Source organism: Balaenoptera musculus, chromosome 3, assembly GCF_009873245.2.
Source record: "Balaenoptera musculus isolate JJ_BM4_2016_0621 chromosome 3, mBalMus1.pri.v3, whole genome shotgun sequence".
Classification (NCBI taxonomy): domain Eukaryota; kingdom Metazoa; phylum Chordata; class Mammalia; order Artiodactyla; family Balaenopteridae; genus Balaenoptera; species Balaenoptera musculus.
Window position 1 is genome coordinate 54,708,722 of NC_045787.1, and position 21,983 is coordinate 54,730,704.

Consider the following 21,983-nt stretch of genomic DNA (forward strand, 5'->3'; position numbering starts at 1 on the left):
GAACTCATGTTCTCTTTCCGATGAAATTTCTGCCTTTCAGAGTAGAATGCATTATTGTTGCCAATGATGCCACTGTCAAAGGAGGTACCTACTACCCGGTGACTGTGAAGAAACACTTACGGGCACAAGAAATTGCGATGCAAAACAGGCTCCCCTGCATTTACTTGGGCAAGTCATGAGAATTGTAAAATGAATGATTATTAGCTAGAAAAATACAAGATTGTTTAGAAGTCTATATATATATATGACATTATCAATGGATATTTTTAAAAAACTGTTGGCTTCTCTTATAATTACAGAAGAGACACATATTCTTTGCTAAAAACTCTGGGAGAAAAAGTAAACAAGCACTACCCATAATAACATCACTGAGGAAGAATCCCTGACAGTATTTTGGGGTTTGACATTTTTTTCTCTACATGAGTGGTGTTTTTTTCTTCTATGTATTGGGTGGGCCAAAAAGTTCCTTTGGTTTTTGAGTAAAAATAAAAGACATTTTTCATTTTCACCAAGAACTTTATTGAACAATGTATTCACCATTTTGTTCCACTACCTTCTGCCATTTTTCAGGCAACTTCATAATTCCATCTTCCCAAAACTTTTTATTTTTTTGAGCAAAAAACTGTTCCAGGTGCTTTTTACAGTCTTCCAGGGAATTGAAATTTTTTCCATTAAGAGAATTTTATAAAAACCTAAATAAGTGGAAATCCGAAGGTGCAGTGTCTGGTGAATATGGTGGATGAATCAGAACTTCCCAGCCAATCTGTAACCGTTTTTGCCTGGTCATCAAAGAAGCATGGGGTCCTGCGTTATCCGGATAGAAGATTATACCTTTTCTGTTGACTAATTCGGGACGCTTTTCCTAGAGTGCTGCTTTCAGTTGGTCTAATTGGGAACAGTACTTGTTGGAATTAATCGTTTGGTTTTCCAGAAGGAGCTCATAATAGAGGACTCCCTTCCAATCCCACCATATACACAACATCACCTTCTTTGGATGAACACCGCCGGCCTTTGGTGTGGTTGGTGGTGGTTCATTTCCCTTGCCCCACAATCACCTCCATTCCACATTATTGTACAGCGTCCACTTTTCATCACCCGTCACAATTTGTTTTAAAAATGGCATGTTTTCATTATGTTTAAGTAGAGAATTGCATGCAGAAATATGGTCAAGAAGGTTTTTTTCACTTATGTGGAACCCAAACGTCAAAGCGATTCACATAACCAAGCTGGTGCAAATGATTTTCAACACTTGATTTGGATATTTTGAGTATGTCGGCTATCTCCCGCATGGTATAACACTGATTGTTCTCAATTAGTGTCTCGATTTGATTGCTATCAACTTCAACTGGTCTACCTGACCATGGACCATCGTCCAGCAAGAAATCTCCAGCATGAAACTTCGCAAACCACTTTTGACACATTTGATCTGTTGCAGTGCCCTCTCCATACACTGCACAGATCTTTTTTTGCATTTCAGTTGCGTTTTTACCTTTCTTGAAATAATAAAGCATAATATGCTGAAAATGTTGCCTTTTTTCTTCCATCTTCAATATTAAAATGGCTACACAAAAATTCACCAATTTTGATAAGTTTTTTTTTAAAATGCACTGCTGATATGACAGCTTTCACAATACAATCTAACAAAATTGTTTCGAGTGAAGTTAAGGACAACTAAGCACTAGTTAGAACCATGTTGTGGAAAAAAATGAACGAACTTTTTGACCAACCCAATATTTTGTTTTTCTGTTCACCATAATGGGTTCAAACCATGAAAAAATAATAGCTAATATATATGGGTCTCTTGAGTGCCAGGTACTAGGTTAAATGCTTGATTATGTACATAGTTTGAGCAGACGTAATTTAAAGAAATTTAATATTCAATGAAAGTAAATTTATATTTGGAATGAAAGTACATTTAAATCTAAGGATATTTTTAAAAGAACATAAAAGCAAGGCAGTTTAAAATTGGTACTTCCTGGATATTGGCTTAGTTTGTAAAAACGCCAGTATATACTGTTCATTTTTATGGATATTTGAACAGGTACTGATGAGATTTTTTTCTCCTATGAAAGTGAATTTACCTCATTGACTCAGAGTGTGAACTGCTTTTCATGTATAGAAAACAGCACATGAGGCCCCACTGCTTGCAGGTGCTGTGCCCAACACTGTAGGGGATGCAGTGAAGAGTATGGTGTTGTCCTTGTCTCTAATGTATTAAATATCAATAGAAGACTTCGTGGTTGCAGGCAAGAGTGATAGGTGTAAGACTAGCTAACTTTTTGTAACGTTCACTCTGTGCACTCACAGTATGTGCTGAGCTAAGTGCTTCACATACACTATTTCATGTCATCCCAATAACAACCCTATGGGATAGCCGCTGTTACCTTCATTTCACTGGTGGGGAGACCGAGGCAGTAGACTGGTTCAGAAACACACCTGTGATCACACAGCTGTGAGGTAATGAAGCTCTGTTTTGAGCTCAGCTGACATTCTTATCCACCACTGTAATCTGCAGTAAAAAGAGTACCAGAGGCAATGTGCAATAAAACTATCACATGAATTCTGTAGATGATTTTCAGATTGTTTTAAAAGAGAGAAAGATCCAATTTTAGCTGAACTGATTAAGGATTTTTGGTGTTTCTGGGGCTAATCCTCAAGGGAGAGAATGTCCTAAACATTTCAAGTGGAATTCTGCACAGGGGTAGGAGAGCCTAATGTGTTTGAAGAAAACAGTACATTTTTGGGGGCTGTGTTGAAGGAATGGAGAAAGAGGCTGTAGAAGAGTTTAGAAAGATAGGGCAAGTTTTTTGTGAATGTAATTAAGAACTGATGTTATCATTGAGATAGGTGTTCCTGTGTGTAGCATGTTTTGTTCACTGAGATGTACTTATTTCTCTTCAGTTGATTCGGGAGGAGCAAACTTACCTCGACAAGCAGAGGTATTTCCAGATCGAGATCACTTTGGCCGCATATTCTATAATCAGGCAGTTATGTCTTCTAAAAGTATTATACAGGTAATTTCTCATTAATGAGATGTATTGCTTTTTGCATCAAATGTCTTTGCTAACCAGGTATTATGAGATGACTTAAAACAGAATTTGTTTTGTTTTTTTTTTGGCTGTGCCATGCAGCTTGCAAGATCTTAGTTCCCTGACCAGGGATTGAACCCAGGTCCTTGGCAGTGAAAACCTGGAGTCCAAACCACTGGACCGCCAGGGAATTTGCAGAACAGAATTTAATACAGAATTTAGTCTTTCTCCACAGAAAGCATCATAAGGATATCTCCAGTCAGATTCATCTGCTAAATATGGGAATACTGTTATGCTATAATAAAGGTTATTTACCAGAGGAAAAGAGTTTTTAAAATGAAAGAACACTGAGTAAAATTGCTTTTTTAGGACTATACTCTGGAGGAGTTCTAGTATATATATGAGGAGACATGTACAAGAAAGTTCCTTGTAGCATTGTTTGTTATAGCAAAAGTTAAAGAACAAAGTAAATGCCCATTCATAGGAGAGTTATAATAGTTAGCTGTTAAAATGAATGAACTAGAATTGTGTGCATCAACAGAAATAAGTCTCAAAAAATACGTTGGGTAAAAAAAAAATGTGTAGAATAAATGTATAGCAAATTGCTATGTATGCAAGTGTTAAATGTATCAAATAATCTATTATGTATAAACAGGTACATGGGAATGATAGACTCAACTTTAGAACAGTGGTTACCTTTGAGGTGGGAGGGAGGAGGAGAATAAAGGCCAAGTAGGAGGTCTATATAGGCTTCAACTGTATCTGAAATATTTTATTCCTTTAAAAAAATTCAGAAGTAAGTTTGACCAAATGTTAAGATTTATTAAGACTGGGTATTAGGTAAAGAATATTTATTTTACTATTCTAATCTTTTTTGTATGTTTGAAATACTTCATAATACTGCTGCAACTCCTTTGTTTTTGTTTTGTTATTGAATTTCTTAAGTTTGTAGTATTTTTATTAGTATTCTAATTAATTAGTCACCACTTGCAATTATTATATCTCTCTTCTTTATAATCTACCAATACAATGTGTTGTTATTATTTATTATATATTTTACTGTTATGTGGAGACCTTGCGTATATCTATGCTTTGTTTATCTAAATAGAAACTTCAGCTTTGCTCACTTTTACCCAGATGGCCCTTGCATCCATTATCTGTTATGAAATTCCTATTGTGATCTTTTGTCTTATAGGGGAAATTAGCCCATTTAACCTGGTATTATAATTTATATAGCTATACGAAACTTGTATTAGTTTCCTAGGGCTGCCGTAACAAATTACCACAAACAAGGTGGCTTAAAATAACAGAAATTTATTCTCTCAAGTTTCTGGAGGCTAGACATCTGAAATCAAGGTGGCAGCAGGGCCATGCTCCCTCAGAAGGCTCTAAGGAAGATTCCGATCCTTGCCTCTTTGAGCTTCTGATGGCTCCAGGCGTTCCCTTGGCTTGTGGCTATGTGACTCCAGTCTCTGACTTGGTCTTCCCATGGTCTTCTCCTCTGTGCCCTCTCTCCCTTATAAGGACACTTGTCACTCGATTTAGGGCGCCCCTGGGTAATCTAGAGTGATCTTATCTCAAGATCCTTAACTTAACTACATCTGCAAAGACCCATTTTTTTTCGAATAAGGTCACATTCACAGGTTCCAGAGATTTGGGTGTGGACAAATTTGGGGCTTGGAGGGGCACCATTCAACTCACTGTAGACCTCTGCCACCTTGCATGCTTATTCTGTGCTCTTTCTCTTCATGTAGCTTTTGTGGGACTATATAAAACGTCAGCCAACATCTAACAGATATTTATGGAGAAGCTACTGTAAGCCAGGCCCTGTACTAGATGAATCAAACCAGGTAGGGTCTCTGCTCCTGTGGAACCTGAAGCTTGAAGTGCTTTAAAAACTAGGTCTTTTTAAAATTAAAAGTGTCCTTATAATTTTGAATAAGCAATATCTGCTTATGATAAAAAAATCTAAAATATCTAAGGGACATTTGACTGAATGCCTTCAGTTTGCCTATTTAATTTTTGTTTCCTAAAAATTTTAACATCAGTATTTCTTTAACTGAGCCACTTCTCAGCATTTATTTTTTCTGTTTCAACCCAATAGGAAGTTGTGGTTGAGGTTTGCCTTCTTATATTCTTATGAACCTCGTGGAATTAAAAAAAAAATCTAATTGTTATTGTATCCTAGTGTCCATGGTGCCTCTTCTCATCTTTTCCCCTTTTTTTATAGTTTATGAACTATAAACCTGATATTGCCACTGAAGCTATTGCTTCGTACTTTACTGAGAAAGTCATGTGTGGGCACTGTTCTATTAAAAACAATACTGCTTACTCTGTCTTTTTTTTTAATCCCAGGAAGAATTGTCTCTGTTCTCCAAGACTAGACTTGTCATTTATAATCTTAATACTGATCCCTCATTTGTGCTTCATCATTAATCCTCTTTCTCTCTTTTGCTTTAATATTTCACATCCACTTAATTTTTTTTCTCACAGCCAATAATCATGTTGACTTCCTCTTTTTTTTTTTAAAGGAAAAAGTAGCAAAAAATGATGCACAAAGAAAAGGACCTTTTCTAGCTTCTGCTGTTTTTGAGGCTTCTCTCCCTCCCTGGATTACCAGACTTCTTAAGGATTGGCCCAGCATCTTCGTTCCTGACCACTCACTTTCCTAAAAACCTTGCTGCCCTCGGAGGGTCCCGCTAACCTTAACCTCCTAGAGATTCTCACGCTGTACAACCTGTTGGTTTTGTTATTGTTCCCTTTCTTGAAATTCTCCTTAGGCTTCGTGCCACTGGTTTCCTTCTTCTCCCACTCTCTTCATTTAATCCTCCCAACCCCATTCAAGAATTTGTCCTAAGTAGTTTAATAAAATCTAATGATATACCTGTCATTTCCATGATCATTCTCTGGTCCTGGCCTCCATCCACCTCCACCTACCCTTGGGGTTCTGTTGTTTGGTTAGATTTCCTGCTGGTACCAGAGGCTCAGAGTAGACATTCCGTATTTAGCTGCCCCTGCTGATTTGTTCCTTCACCCATGTTTCTGTGTGCTGTTGATGGTACTTCCTTCTTGCTCTTTTCTCTAGGATTGAAACTTTGATGTCATCATTGACTCTTCTCTGCTTTTTCCCCTACTTAATCCTTTTAGGTCAGAAATATATATCTTCCTCATTTTTGTACCCCTGTGAGGTCCTTTGATGCTGGGCAGATAATCAATACATAGTAAACCTTTGATGAATCAAGTCATGTTGGTTTTTACCTTTGGATTGGTCCTCTCCACTCCATTCCTACTGCCATCACCATAGTTAGTTCAGGCATTTTCTGTCTATTGTACACATTACTATTAGGTTATTCTTTATCTAGTTCCCTTGTTCCAGACCAAACTTCATAGCCTGATACTTAAGACCTCGTGTGATCTGGTTCCAACCTAACTTTCTAGCCTTACTGATCATGCATTGTAAACTGCCGTCAGTCTGAAGCGCTTGCTATTTTTCATGTGCATCGTGACCTTTATGAGTTTCTGCTCAGGTCCATGCCGGACTCTCTTTCCCCCAGTCCTTCCATATGGGTTGATCTGAGTCTCCAACCCATTTTCCAAGGTGCATCTCAGATGCCACCTTTTCCAGGAAAGGTTCCCAGAATCCCTTACCGGAAGTGATCTTCCCCCTCAACTCGCATAATTCTTGAGCTATACCTTACTAATGGCATTTATCCCTTTTATCTAGACATATCCTGACTAATTTCCCTTACTAGACTCTTTGCCACTTGAGATTAGAGACAATATTGGATTGTTTATATCCCAACGCATTTACTTACCTACTTAATAATTTATTATTTGAGTGAAACTCCTTAATAACCATTAAAATGATACCTAACATACTGAGTAGTTCTATTTCCTATATTTTAATGTATGTTTATTATTATTATTATTACCATCATCATCGTTATTTTTGGCTGCGCCACATGGCTTGCAGGATCTTAGTTCCCCAAGCAGAGATTCAACCCAGGCCACAGCAGTAAAAGTGCCGAGTCCTAACCACTGGATGACTAGGGAATTTCCAATATATTTTAATATTTATTTAAGACTTTGGTTTAGGTGGACTGTTAAAAACAATTTTTTGTATTTTCTACATAAAGCAATAACTGTTGTAACTGCAGTTATGTTATGTGTGCATTTTGATAGTGAGCACTAGCTTCCCTTACTTGTTCAATTCCTCTTCCTCCCCAAGATTGGTTTTTATTTAATGGTATTAACCTTGCCCTTTGTAAGTCCATTTATCCACTGATTTCTAAGAAGTATGTCTCTTGACAACCATATCTCTGTTTTTTCCTATATTTTTGCAGCTGTAAAGATGTGGCCAGATTCCTACAGACCTCCCAGGTTCAACAATTTTGTTTTTGCACTTGAGAAAAAACAGTTAACTAGGTAGTTACCTTTGTATTCTCTTCTGTTTCATTTTTCCTTACTTTCTGGTAGGTTTTAGGACCCTGGTTTGTTTTGAAATTTAAAGACTTGGCGTATTGGTGTCCAGTGGTCTTTCTCTGAGCCTCATGTCCCGAGGATACCTTCTCTGGTCCTTCTCCAAAATCCATGCCTGATGCCGTGATGATCTTGGGACTGTGCTTCTTTTATTTTCCTGATGTGGTTCCCATGTTGCTGGCTTTTTAAATGTGAGACTTATAGTTCTCTTCAGAAGTGGGATCTTGGTGTTTGTTTTCTTCAAGTCTTACATTACCATTAATTTTTATAGTCTAGTGAGAGTCTAGTCTAGACTGGTTTTGCTCTGATGCATTAATTCTCTTCCTCGTTTTACTATGATCCTTACCACACCAGCAGCAAATGTTTCTGTTTTTTATTAACAGTTTATTTCTTCTGAAATAGCTGTTATTCACCTAGCTATGCTTAGTTGCAGCTCCTCAGGCCTTTCCCCTTTTTTTCTTCTTTGCACTTCTGCCTGTTTGTTCTTCTTTTTGGAGATGTGCCTAAAATTACTCTCAAGTGTCCCTCCCTTCCTCTTTTCTATACTTTTCCCTCTTCCCTCCTTGGCTTAGCTCATTATTTTTGAAATTTATTTTCTTTGCTTCAGACCTTGGTAATTGTTTTGAGGGTCCTAGTTAGGATAAACACTGTATGTTATTATTTTAAAAATGCATTTCAACCTGCTCATGAAGCCAGATAGGGTCAGGGGTAGAAGAAACCACTCTGTTTTTTTTTTTTTTGTTTTGAAGCTCTCTGATAAAAAGATTGAGGAAGAAACAGAACGTTCTGGGTGAGATGGACTTTTTGTTCTCTATGTACATTTCATCCTATCCAGTGAGCACGGATAAGCATGTACGTTCTAGGGTCAGCAGTGTGATCGTTGGTATAGTTGATAATGTTCTTAAATTCTGGACAGCCATTGAATAGATACTTGTGTATTATGGCTTTTAGTTTTTAATGGTGACTCTTTAGGTAGAGGAAGAAAAAAGTGATACAGGCAGTATTTGCTTTCTACAATACTTTGAATGGAAAAAGAAGAAAGATGAGAGATTTAAAAAACATATTATAATTTTAATGGCTTTTCCACCAAGCAACTGGAAATCTCCCTCCTCAAGTTCTATTACATTTATCACAGAGAGCCTTTGAACTAGATAGTCTTCTGCAATTTTTCAGTGGAAAGATGGAGGTCTAAAGTTCACACAGCTTCTCAGAATTGGGTATGAAACCTCTTGACTCCCTCTCAGACACCCCTTCCATAGGGCAGGCTGCTGACCTACAATATGTAATTTGTTTTTGGTGTGATGAGAACCAGCCTCTACTTGTGCAGGCAAGACCTGGAGGGTAATGAAATTTTGCCCAAAGTTCTTCCAGACTATTACCTCTGTTTTGTAGCCTCTCGTTTCCTTTCACTTCCAGCTTTTGCTGTGCGGTCTGGGCCAGTGATGACAAAGATTGATACTGTCAGTTACACATCATTCTTAGCCTACTTGCTGTTTTCTTGCTCTGGATTCAAGTTTTTGAGTTGCCATGGGGCTCCTGACCCTGCAAGAGGGATCTCTTGGCTTGTCCTTGTCACAGAGCAGGCCCACTTCACTGGTGACAGGGTGGATGGTGGCCTCTCAGTGGAACTCGTGGGAGCTGTCTTTTGTTCTGATGCACATGAGGGGCGCAGTCATGTCTCTCCTGACATAGTGCCTGGGATTTGCCCACACAGCCAAACCTGTACTCTGAGCACGGTCAGAACAGCTTGTGGTCACGCAGCTTCCTTATGTCCCTTTAATGTCCCTTTAGTACAAGAAAGCAGCAGAATTTTCTTTCTGGGGTTCTGAATCATTTGTCCAGTGTGGCCCAATGTAAGGTCTTCATTGTACTACAGATGAATGCTTTGGGATGTGGAAAGTCATTGGTGCTGCTTGGGCGCTGGGGTCCCCATGCTCTGTGAGAAGCAGCAGTAGACACAGTGGCGGAGCTCTTGGTGCACGTTCACTCTATTTTGTGAGTGAAGGGCTCAGAATTAAATGCAGAAGAGGAGATTGTGTGACAGTGGTGTCTTAACTGTGTTCTTTTATTTCTATTGAGCTATATATATATTTTTTATAAATTTATTTATAAATTTATTTATTTTTGCCTGCGTTGGGTCTTAGTTGCTGTGCACGGGCTTTCTCTAGTTGCAGCGAGCGGGGGCTACTCTTCGTTGTGGTGCGCGGGCTTCTCATTGCAGTGGCTTCTCTTATTGCGGAGCATGGGCTCTAGGTGCGCGGGCTTCAGTAGTTGTGGCACTCGGGCTCAGTAGTTGTGCCTCACGGGCTCTAGAGCGCAGGCTCAGTAGTTGTGGCGCACAGGCTTAGTTGCTCCGCGGCATGTGAGAGCTTCCTGGACCAGGGCTCGAACCCGTGTCCCCTGCATTGGCAGGTGGATTCTTAACCATTGTGCCACCAGGGAAGTCCTTGCTTTAGCAGTATTAAGTTTTGTGTCTGTTAGATACTTGGAACTAGAATAGCCTCTCTTTCTTATTGATGAAAAATTTGAGAATTTTGATTCCTGTATACTTAGTAACTCTAGCTCTTGTATTTTTTTTTTTTTTAAGAAATTCACGTTCTTTTATTTATTTATTTATTTATTTATGACTGTGTTGAGTCTTTGTTTCTGTGCGAGGGCTTTCTCTAGTTGCGGCAAGTGGGGACCACTCTTCATCGCGGTGCGCGGGCCTCTCACCATCGCGGCCTCTCTTGTTGCGGAGCACAGGCTCCAGACGCGCAGGCTCAGTAGTTGTGGCTCACGGGCCCAGTTGCTCCGTGGCATGTGGGATCTTCCCAGACCAGGGCTTGAACCCGTGTCCCCTGCATTGGCAGGCAGATTCTCAACCACTGCGCCACCAGGGAAGCCCTATTCTTTTTTTAATTTTATAAGTTTTATTGAGGGGTAATTTATTGAGCTATAATTCACATACCATAAAATTTACTCATTTAATATGTATAATTCAATGGTTTTTAGGGTATTTACAGGGTTGAATCAATTTTAGAACACTTTTATCACCCCAGAAGGAAATGCCATACCCACTGGCAGTTAATCTCATTTTTACACAGTCCCTCCAGCCCCTGGTAACCTATGGATTTGCCTGTTCTGGACATTTCATATAAATGGAATTGTGCTAAGTGGTCTTTTGTGCCTGGTTTCTTTCACTTAGCATAATGGCTTCAAGGCTCATCCACGTCTTTCTCTTGGATTTTCGTCACTCTCTGGGATGGTACAGAATGCTGATGCTGGTCTGTCTCCCATCTCTCGACTAGAGGAATAGTTCACAGATACATTAAAGAGCAACAGCGACAAAGCACTGCAAACAGAGACTTTCCTAGGTCTTCAGATGGGCCTCAATTGCAGGCGCTTAAGGGAGATGGTTTTTGATCTCTGTATTAGTTCTCTATTACTGCAGAACAAATTACCCCCAAACATAACAGTTTAAAACAACAACATTTATTATCGCACAGTTTCTGTGGGTTAGGGGTCTGAACACAGCTTAGCTGGATCATGTGACTGACTGCAGTCCTCTCAAGGCTCCGCCCCCTACCTCGTTCATGTGGCTGTTGGTAGGATTCAGTGCTTTGCAGAAACCCCTCAGTTCCTTATGAGCTGTTGTAGGTTCTTTCCTTTGTGGGCCTCTCCATACAGCATGTCACAGCATGTCAGCTAGCTGCATCAGAGTAAGCAAGCAGGTGGGCGAGAAAGAGGGCCAGCAAGACAGAAGACACGGTCCCTCATACCCTGAGCACAGCAGTGATGTCCCATCACTTGCCATATTCCATTCATTAGCAGCATGTCACCGGATCCACCGCACGCTCAAGGGGACGTGATCATACAGGAGGTGAATACCAAGAGTCTAGTATGGCAGGGGGCAGGGCGGTGGCGTTTTAGAAGCTGCCTACCACAGTCTCCTACTCTGTTACTGAGCAAAAGTCTTCTGTATATGTTTGTGATGCCTCACCTGGTGTCTGAGAAGTGGATTGTTGATTTCCTTGATTGCAGAGATTCTGTGGCGAAAAGGCATCTGAAGTGTTCTTAGGAATATGGTAAAATTCGTTTTGTGAGAGAGCATTTGTGATAGTTAAAAAGGGGCTTGGGCGTCTCAAACCATAAGGTTTAAAAACAAGATAGAGGAGAATACAAAGTGAGTATGGTATTCTCTTCCCCACCCTCCCCCCCAGTCTAGGTTCAGAGATGGGGGAAGATCAACCAGCAAGACAGAGCAGAATCAAAGGAGGTGGGACTGGGGTTTAAATGGGTCCCTGATGTGGAGCCCGGCAGCACTGCCCCTTGGAGCTGCGGGGTACAAAGGGGCTGCAGCATGATCGAAACCCTGACTGCCCATCTCAGACGGACATTGGAAGATCCGAGGGCTGGAGAGACTGTTGTTTGCCTTATGTGCTAATAATTTGTCAGCTATTCACTTGAGAGACTTTTCTGCTAAATTGGTACATCTTTTCTCTCTACCCTGAGATGACAGGATGACATTTAATTTCATTTCCCTCATTTTTGTCTTAGGACATTTTGACAAAATTATTCGTCTTTGCTCCATCCCCACCCCCCAACCCCCAGTCCTTGGTCTTGGAACACCACTTGCTGGCAGTTGCTCTTCTTTTCTCTCCTTTTGCTCAATATTTGTTTTCATGGAACCCTGCTGTGCCTCTTTAGTTCTTTAGAGCTTACTTTTGAAAATTGTCCCCTTTCATACTCTTACATCATTGTGACTCTTCTCTAGTTCCTTGACTTCTTTTTTTGATGGTGGATTCTAGTGTTCTAGCACAGAGAACAGGGTGATAAGGTGAAATCGTGTCCTTTGCTTCTGATATGAACTTAAAGAAAAACCCATAAAATATTTTAAACTTGAAGAAAGTACAGAGAATAATAGACCAGAACACTCATGTACCCTCCACTTGGATTTATGAAGTACTAACCTTTCCTGTGTTATTTTTTGCCCCAGATTTTTAAAGAATTAATTTATCCACAGTATCCCTTTCAAAATATTGTATTGACGGACATGTTGGCTATTTGCATATTTTGCTATTATAAACACTGCTATGATGAATGTTTCCTTGTGCTTGTGGGCAAGAGTTTTTCTAGCCATAGATATCTTTAAAACAGACTTCTGTGGGGAGGTGGGGTGTGGGTGGAGGGAGAGAAATAAGTGAGGCGGATTAAGAGATGCAGATCTCCAGTTGTAAAATAAATGAGTCGTGGGTATGAAACGTACAGTGGGGGGAATATAGTCAGTAATTATGTAATATCTTTATATGGCGACATACTGTAACTAGACTTATTGTGGTGATCATTTTGAAATGTATAGAAATATCAAATCCCTCTGTTGTATTACAGTAGCTAACATAGTGCTGTAGGTTGATTATACTTCAAAACCAACCAAAGAAACAAGCCCATAAAAAAAGAGATCAGATTTGTAATTACCAGAGACGAGGGATGGGGGGAAGGGGAATTGGGTGAAGGAGGTCGAAAGGTACAGACTTCCAGTTATAAGATAAATAAGTAATGTGATGTAATGTGCAATATGAATAATATAATTAACACTGCTCTATGTTATATATGAAAGTTGTTAAGAGTAGATCCTAAGGGGTTTTTTCATCATAAAGAAAATATTTTTCTTCTATTTTAAAAATTTTGGGGACTTCCCTGGCGGTCCAGTGGTTAGGCTCCGCTTTTTTTTTTTAATTTGCCACACGGCATGCGGGATATTAGTTCCTCCACCAGGGATTGAACCCGAGCCCCCTGAAGTGCAAGCACGGAGTCCTGACCACTGCACCGCCAGCAACGTCCCTGATGGATATTTTCTATAACTTACTAAGAATCATTTCATGCTATATGTAAGTCAAATCATTATGCTATACACTTTAAACTTATACAGTGCTGTATATCAATTATATTCCAATAAAACTGAAAGAAAAAAACCTGGGTGATTGATAAGCAAAACCATAAGTGATAAACACTTCTGTAGTATGTTGACAAAGAAATGTTACAGCCATTTTTCATAACGTTACATGAAATAGGGGAAAATGCCTTTTGTGACAACCATTTAGATGGAAAAATGTTAACTCATGCTGCCTTTCACTTTTGGATTAATACTAGTGTGGCATTTTTTTTTTTTTTTTTTTTTTCTGGAACAGATACTTGTATGACTAGAAGGAAAACTGATGGCATATTGGAATTAGCAAAATCTACTTTCATGTGATAATTTAAGAAAATATTCACCACATACTTCTCTTATTTTTCTCTGTGGTATTGTTTATTCCTGTCTAGGGGTAATCAGCAAAACCCATATTTATTATGTGTCATACTAATCTCTAAGCAAGAATTTTTTTTAACCTTTTATCATGGAAAGTTTCAAACACAGACAAAAGTAGAGAAAATAGTACTGTGAACCCTCAGGTATGCATCACCCAGCTTCAACACAATGGACTTTCTTTTTAGCAAGATTTTCAATGTGATCCTAACATTAGTTTTATATTTAGAAAGTCTTATATTCAAGGTAACACAAAATTAACATTACTCATTTGGAGAATTATTTCAGTATTCCTATGAGGTAAGTGGCAATTGTTTAGAGGACTTATTATTACTGTTATTATTATTAGATTTAAAAGTTGTCCTTTTAATATAATTTTGCTAATTTATGGATGGATTGTGAGTTTCTTCTCTCCGTTAGTTGCTCAGGGTAAAGGTCTGTTTGGCCAGTCTTCTCTTTAACAGGGAGATTGTCCACAAGCTTTGTAAAGTGTGACATAAGTCCTTCAAAATGCTTTGATACAAAAGTTAGGAAACTATTCTAAACACTTAGAGGACTACATTTTAAAAATGAAACACAGGGAGTTCCCTGGTGGCCTAGTGGTTAGGATTCTGGGCTTTCACTGCCGTGGCCCGGGTTCAATCCCTGGTCGGGAACTGAGATCCCACAAGCCGCACGGCACAGCCAAGAAAAAAGAGAGAAACACGGGTACAAGCTAGTAATATCCCCTGGTACTGCAGTGTTTGTGGAACTATAGATCCAGGGACTGTATAAATTCACTGTCTGAGCTGTACTGCATGAGTTTCTTGTGTGCTTGGATTCCAGATAGCAGTGGTCATGGGCTCCTGTACAGCAGGAGGAGCTTACGTGCCTGCGATGGCTGATGAAAACATCATCGTACGCAAGCAGGGTACCATTTTCTTGGGAGGACCTCCCTTGGTAAGAAGCTAGTTGCTTGTTTGTTTCTTTTTGGTAAGAACATAGTCTTGTTTGCTTACTTGCTTGCTTGATGGAAGTAAAACATGCATAATATGAAATTTACCATTCTAACCATTTTTAAATATACAGTGCTCTGGCATTAAGTATATTCACTTTGTTGTGCAACTATCACCACCATCCATCTCCAGAACGTTGTTATCTTCCCAAACTGAAACTCTGTCCCCATTAAACACTAACTCCCTATTCCCCACCTCCTTCACTGCCCCGACAACCATGATTCTACTTTGTCTATGAATTTGGCTCCTCTAGGAACCTCATTTAAGTGGGATCATATAATATCTGTCCTTTTGTGTTTGGCATATTTCACTTAGCAAAATGTCCTCAAGACTTATCCATGTTGTAACATGTTTCAGAATTTCCTTCCTCTTTAAGGCTGAATAATACTCCAATGTATGTACATACCACATTTTGTCTGTTTATCCATCAGTGGACTTTTGGGTTGCTTCCACTTTGGGGCTATTTGGAATAATGCTGCTGTGACCATGAGTATACAAATATCTGTGTGAGTCCCTGCTTTCATTTCTTTTGGGTATATACTCAGAAGTGGAATTGCTGAATCATGTGGTAATTCTATGTTCAAATTTTGGAGGAATCACTTCATTCCTCTTTATGGCTGAATAATATTTCATTGTATGGATAGGCTGCATTTTGTTTATCCATTTATCGGTTGATAGACATTTGGGTTGTTTCCACTTTTTGGATATTATGAATAATGCTACTATGAACATTCATGTATAAGTTTTTTTTTTAATTTTTTATTTATTATTTATTTATTATGTTTATTTTTGGCTGTGTTGGGTCTTCGTTTCTGTGTGAGGGCCTTCTCCAGTTGCGGCGAGTGGGGGCCACTCTTCATCGCGGTGCGCGGGCCTCTCACCATCGCGGCCTCTCCCGTTGCGGAGCAGAGGCTCCAGCCGCTCAGGCTCAGCAGTTGTGGCTCACGGGCCCAGTTGCTCCGCGGCATGTGGGATCCCCCCAGACCAGGGCTCGAACCCGTGTCCCCTGCATTGGCAGGCAGACTCTGAACCACTGCACCACCAGGGAAGCCCCCATGTATAAGTTTTTATATGGGTATGTTTTCATTTCTATTGGATATAAACCTACAAGTACAATTTCTGGGTCATATGGTAGCTCTAAGGTTAACATTTTGAAGAACAGCCAAACTGTCCAGAGCATATTTTGCATTCTTGCCAGCAGTGTGTGAGGGTTCTGATTTCTCTACATTCTCTCCAGCACTTGTTACTGTGTGTCTGTTTGATGGTAGCCATCATAGTGGGTGTGACATGGTACCTCACTGTGGTTTTGATTTTCATTTCCCTAATGGCTAATGATACTGAGCATCTTTCATGTGCTTGTTGGCTATTTGTATATCTTCTTTGGAGAACTGTCTATTCAGATCCTTTGCCCATTTTGTAATTGGGCTCTTGTGTTTTTTATTGAGTTGTAAGAATTCTTCATGTGTTCTGGATACAAGTCTCTTATCAGATGTATGATTTGCAAATATTTTTTTCTATGGGTTGTCTTTTCACCCTCTTGATGGTATTTTCCTTTGAAGCATAAACGTTTTAAATTTTGATGACGTCCTATTTTTATATTTCTTTCTTTTTTTTTGCTTGTGCTTTTGGTGTCCTATCTGTGAAGGTGTTGCCTATTCCAAGGTTGCAAAGATTTAATCCTTTGTTTTCTTCCAAGAGTTTTATAATTTTAGCTCTTACGTTTGGGTCTGTGATCCATTCTGAGTTGTTTTTTGGTGCGGTTTCAGGAAGGGGTTCGACATTTTTCTGTACGTGGACATGCATTTGTCTCAGCATCATGTGCTGAAAGGACTATCCTTTCCCCCTTGAATGGTGCTGCCTGAAGAAAAATACTTTTACTTATCTTTTCTTCTACTCACGGTCAATAACAAACCAATAAATTGTTAAGTGAAAACTGCAAGGTGCTTACACATAGTGTGTTAACTTTTGCGTAAAGTGGAGGGGGGGAATTATACATTTGTAAGCTTGTATATGCATAAAGAAACTGAAAAAGATAGAGTAAATGCTGTTTAAACACAGAGGAGATGAAGCAGGGTGGGAGAGAGACCTTTGACTTTCCGAGTCTTGTGAAAACATTATCTTTTCAAAAGGTTAAGTCCCCCCACCCCCCAAGAAAAAAGAGTTAGAATAGCTATGAGTGGTGCTCTAAATTTTTAATACTAGCAAGCTTTATGGATCACTGGTAGGGCAGCTACATGATTTGCAGACCCCGGTGCAAAATGAAAATATGGAACCCTTTGTTCAAAAAGGAGAAAACTACTGTTAAAAGATACTAAAATATGAAACATGTTCCCTTCTTCTGTGGTCTGTCTACCAGTCATGGTGTTTTTATTTGTTATTTAACGACAGGCCCCACCCCCCCCGCCCCTGCCCCCGCCAGGCATCTCTACTTCCCATGGACCCACCATGTCCCCAAGGATGTGCTGCCTCCATGTGAGAATGTGCTTGGTACCCAGATGGGGAACGAGCAAAAGGCTAGCCCTCAGCATCCCCCCCGGCGCTCCCCCAACACACAGAGTGGCCTGTTGGAGAGCACACCTCAGCACTGCCAGCCCAGGACAGTGATGGGGATGCCATGCTCTTCCCTGAGACACCATGGGGGGCACACCTGACCTCTGATCCTCCCTACACCTGTGTCAGGCCCCCACTGGGGGCGGGTGTAACAGGTGCTAGGCAGGGGTGGGGAGGAGAAGGTAGGGCAGGACCCAGGGCCCAGGCACCAGTCAGCAGGGAAGCAGGGAGCCAAGAGCCCATCCCAGGGAGATGGGGGGAGGCAGACTGCACAAGATCTGAGGCTCTAAACCTCAACACACATGCTCCATTGTCCCATCAGACTTCACTTACAGAACACAAATTCAAAGATAAAGTTAGTTAGACTTTCACTAGTGTGACCACTGAGCATTAAACCCCAAGCACAGGGCCCTTCTGAGAGTGGGGCCCAGTGCAACTTCACTGGCCACCTGCCCGTGATGCAGGCACTGAGGACTGGATTATGTCATCCTCGGCTCTTCCTCATCTCTCCTTTGGACGTCTCCATTGTGATTTCCAGGAAAGCAGTTGTCACCCTGCTTTGCTTATGTCACAACATGATCCTAGACTTCAGAGTGATAAAGAGAGGCTGGGGGAAGACACAGGTAATTTCTACTGATTACAACAAAGCATCCCATTACGTAAGTAAAATCCAAGAATATTAAATAGGTAAAAAGAATAATGTCAAGGAACTTCTAAAGCTATAATAAACCTACAAGTGGAGTAATTCAGCCATAAAAAGGAAAGAAGTTTTGACACGTCCTACAACATGGACAAACCTTGAAAACATTGGGCCAGACACAAAGAACAAATATTGTATAGTTACCCTGCTATGAAATATGTAGAATAGGCAAATTCATAGAGACAGAAAGTAGATTGGCTGTCGCCAAGGACTGGGAGGGGGTAGAATGGGGAGGGACTGCTAATGAGTATGGGGTTTCTTTTGGGAGCGATGAAATGTTCTGGAATTAGGGGGTGGTGATGGTTGTTATACAGCCTTGTTAATATAATAAAAAACACTGAATTGTATTCTTTTAAATGGTAAATTTTGTGGTATGTGAATTATATCTTGAAAAGTAAGTTTATTGCTTCAAAAGTCTGTCAAGGAATTATCTGGTTTTGGAATATTAACACAAGTTTATTAAAAAGAGTACATTAAAAGATGTTATACTTTGATGTAAAATAAGTGTATTTTCCAAATGATTGTGTTAATTTTTAATAACTTTTACTGAGGATCAGATAAGCCTGAAGAGCTGCCTTTTCAAATGAATTAAAAGTCTCAAGGCTTTATTCAAAAAGCCTACAGCATAATATTAAATATTATTCTTCAATATTTCTCTAGCTATGTGTGATAGCAATCGTTGGTTAATTTACCTATGTGTAGTAAACTTTCCTGGGTAATTCTTGTTTATTTTTCACTAGAGAATAAGTAAAGATATGACTAAAATTTTAAAACATCTTTTTGGGAATATAGGTAGTATCATAATACTGAAATAATGCTAACTGTTTTCAAGAGAAGATTTTGTCTAAAGGTCAGCATTACAATGTCTATTCAGTGGATTCAGATTTAACTTGTGCTTCAGAAAGAAGCAACGTAGCAGCTGAAGTCTGCAGTTCTGTTAGAGAACTAAACCTTGTTCAGTAGTCTACCATCAAAAGGCTGTATTTACAGGTAGAAAAAGAAGCAGCAGCAGCCTTATCTGCCTGAGAATTCTAAATTTTGATGCTTGTTTCACTGAAAATTGAGAAAAGGCTTTGTAGGTTTCACACATAATGTGGGGTTGTAGCTTTCAGTAGCTTAACCTGGTTGGAAAAAAATGCATACTAATAAGATAAATTTTTTTAACTTTTTATTTTATATTGGAGTATAGTTGATTAACAATGTTGTGATAGTTTCAGGTGTACAGCAAAGTCATTCAGTTATACATATACATGTATCTATTCTTTTTCAAATTCTTTTCCTATTTAGGTTGTTACATAGTATTGAGCAAAGTTCCCTATGGAATAAGACAAATTTTTGAAGGAGTTTTTTTGTTCTCCTACCTTTTGTTTATCATCCGAACTTGTTATTTAATAGAATGAGCAGTTTTCATTTTCTCATGGACTTTTCTCATCTTTATACATATCACAGTTTCAAACATGTTGTGGGTGTTCCATAAATATTAACTGATGACAAATCTTTATTTTTTCAGTTGATATCAGTCAGTTCCCTGAAAATGAATTATCATATATCAGACGTTTATTCGTTTTTACAACTTTAAATATCCAGACACCTCTTATAAGTAGTTATTGTCTGGACTGAATGTTATTTTACACCAAATTTTTTGGGAAGAAGAGAATCAAGAATTTAGTTCTGGGGGTGCATAATCGGAGGTGAAAAATTTAATTACCTCTCCCTGTGGAATAATATTTTATTTAAGACAGAAATTTTGATGTAGTGAATAAGTCATTTCTATGCTGTATTTTAGATTAGTGTTCCTTATTCTAATAAAAGCTTTTCTTTTATTACTTGAAGAAAAAGAAACAAATCGACCACCCCAAAGAAGTAGGAATCAATAAATGATTCCTAAGGGATCAGGTTGGCATTTAGCATTAAATGATTTTTCTTGCTTTTTCTTGTTCGAATTTCTCAGGCTATAATTGTCATTCTTTTTTTTAATTATTATTAATTTATTTATTTTTGGCTGTGTTGGGTCTTAATTGCTGTGTGTGGGCTTTCTCTAGTTGTGGCGAGCGGGGGCTACTCTCTGTGCGGTGCGCGGGCTTCTCATTGCGGTGGCTTCTCTTGTTGCAGAGCACAGGCTCTAGGTGCGCGGGCTGCAGTAGTTGTGGCTCACGGGCTCTAGAGCGCAGGCTCAGTAGTTGTGGCGCACGGGCTTAGTTGCTCCGCGGCATGTGGGATCTTCCTTGACCAGGGATCAAACCTGCGTCCCCTGCATTGGCAGGCGGATTCTTAACCCATACGCCACCAGGGAAGTCCCTATAATTAAGTAATTCTTAATTTATTACTTAAGGTTTCTTTCTTTTTGGTCATATTATGCTGAATCTTAGATGTGGGTAATCATGGAGATTTTTTTCCCCCATCTTAAAGATATTATACCTTTAAGAGTTTGTTTTTGATAGTCACTGGAATTTTTCAGCAAAGGTGAAAAAATAACGTTACTTCAATATAGGTATTGTGTCCAAAGATGAATAAATCACAGTTTCTGCCATCAAGGAACTCAAAGTATAGAGGAGATGACAGAGACACATGCAAATTACTGACATATAGTCTGGTAGGCGCCTTGTTGGAGGTGTAGGTGGAATGCTCTTGAACCACAGATGAGCAAACATTGCTCTGTTAAAACCATGGAGTGTCGTTAATGGTTAAAAGGCCTGGGCAGGTCAGGGAAAGCCACACAGAGCAGATAGGGCTTGAAGGATAATTGGAGATTCACTGGGTGGGTGAGAGGGAGAAGGGAGCCCAGTAGTAGGATCAGCATGTGCACAGACACAAAAGCTTTAACATGGGTGTGGAGGCAGAATAATGTAGGGGAAAGAGAGTGTGCTTTCAGACCAGGAATGTCTGGGTTCAAATCAGGTTCCATCCCTTGCTCAGGGGCTGTGGGCAAGTTCCTTAGTGACTGTGGGTTCACGTTTCTCGTCTGTAGACTAGAGACAATATTATCTAGGTTTACCTAGGTGGGTGGGATGAGAAACAAAATGTCTAGTTCTAGGGAAGAAAGAATGGTAGATATAATCAGGTTAGGAGGTGTGTAGGACAGCATTTTAATACAGTAATTCCCCTACATACGAACCTTCAAGTTGCGAACTTTTCAAGATGCAAACGTGCCCCTGTATGCCAGCTGTTGTACTGTACTACTGTACTTTTCAAGGTACTGTACTGTAAGATTAAAAATATTTTCTTTATTTTTTGTGTTTGTTTGTTTTTTATGTATTATTTGTGTGAATAGTATTATAAACCTATTACAGTATAGTACTGTATAGCCGATTGTGTTAATTGGATAGTTAGGCTAACTTTGTTGGACTTAACGAACAAATTGGACTTACGAACGCGCTCTCAGAACGGAACTTGTTTGTTTGTAGGAGACTTACTGTATCTCTGATGGAGAAAACTCACCATTGACTTTTATCCTTGTTGTAGGTTAAAGCAGCCACTGGAGAAGAGGTGTCAGCTGAGGATCTTGGAGGTGCTGATCTTCACTGCAGGTGAAACAGAAGCAGTTGTTTCTTTCCAGGATTGATTGTCACTTGTTTGTTTAAAAGAAGTGTTAAATTATTTTTTCCAGGTGTTAAACTTGCCAGATCAAACCAGTTTATTTGTTCTAGATCTGCTCTTTTAAGGTCCAGTTCTTTAGAGTTCCATTTCTAAGCAAGAACATCAACTTTTTCATTATAGCCTAGAAAGACTGGAGAAACAGGTTTCTTATTTATTTAACAAACATCCATTGAGCACCTGTTACGTGCCAGGCACTGTTTAGGTATTTGAGATAATAAGACAGACATTGTCTTTGATCTCAAGAAGCTTATAGTCTAGTCAGAGAGGTGGGCAATAAAGAAATAATCACCAAAAAATTATATAAATATGTATACATGATAAGGGCTACAAAGAAGTATACGCATATA

The 21,983-nt window shown here is 39.4% G+C and overlaps 1 protein-coding gene across 1 annotated transcript in view; it reads left to right on the forward strand.

Moving 5' to 3' along the window:
- MCCC2 (methylcrotonoyl-CoA carboxylase 2) overlaps window positions 1-21,983 on the forward strand; it is a 64,639-nt gene that overhangs the window by 15,801 nt on the left and 26,855 nt on the right. The window contains exons 5-8 of the mRNA XM_036847611.1: window positions 41-168; window positions 2,902-3,014; window positions 14,620-14,733; window positions 21,502-21,566. Coding sequence (XP_036703506.1) covers window positions 41-168; window positions 2,902-3,014; window positions 14,620-14,733; window positions 21,502-21,566 — 420 coding nt within the window. The remainder of the gene's footprint in view (window positions 1-40; window positions 169-2,901; window positions 3,015-14,619; window positions 14,734-21,501; window positions 21,567-21,983) is intronic.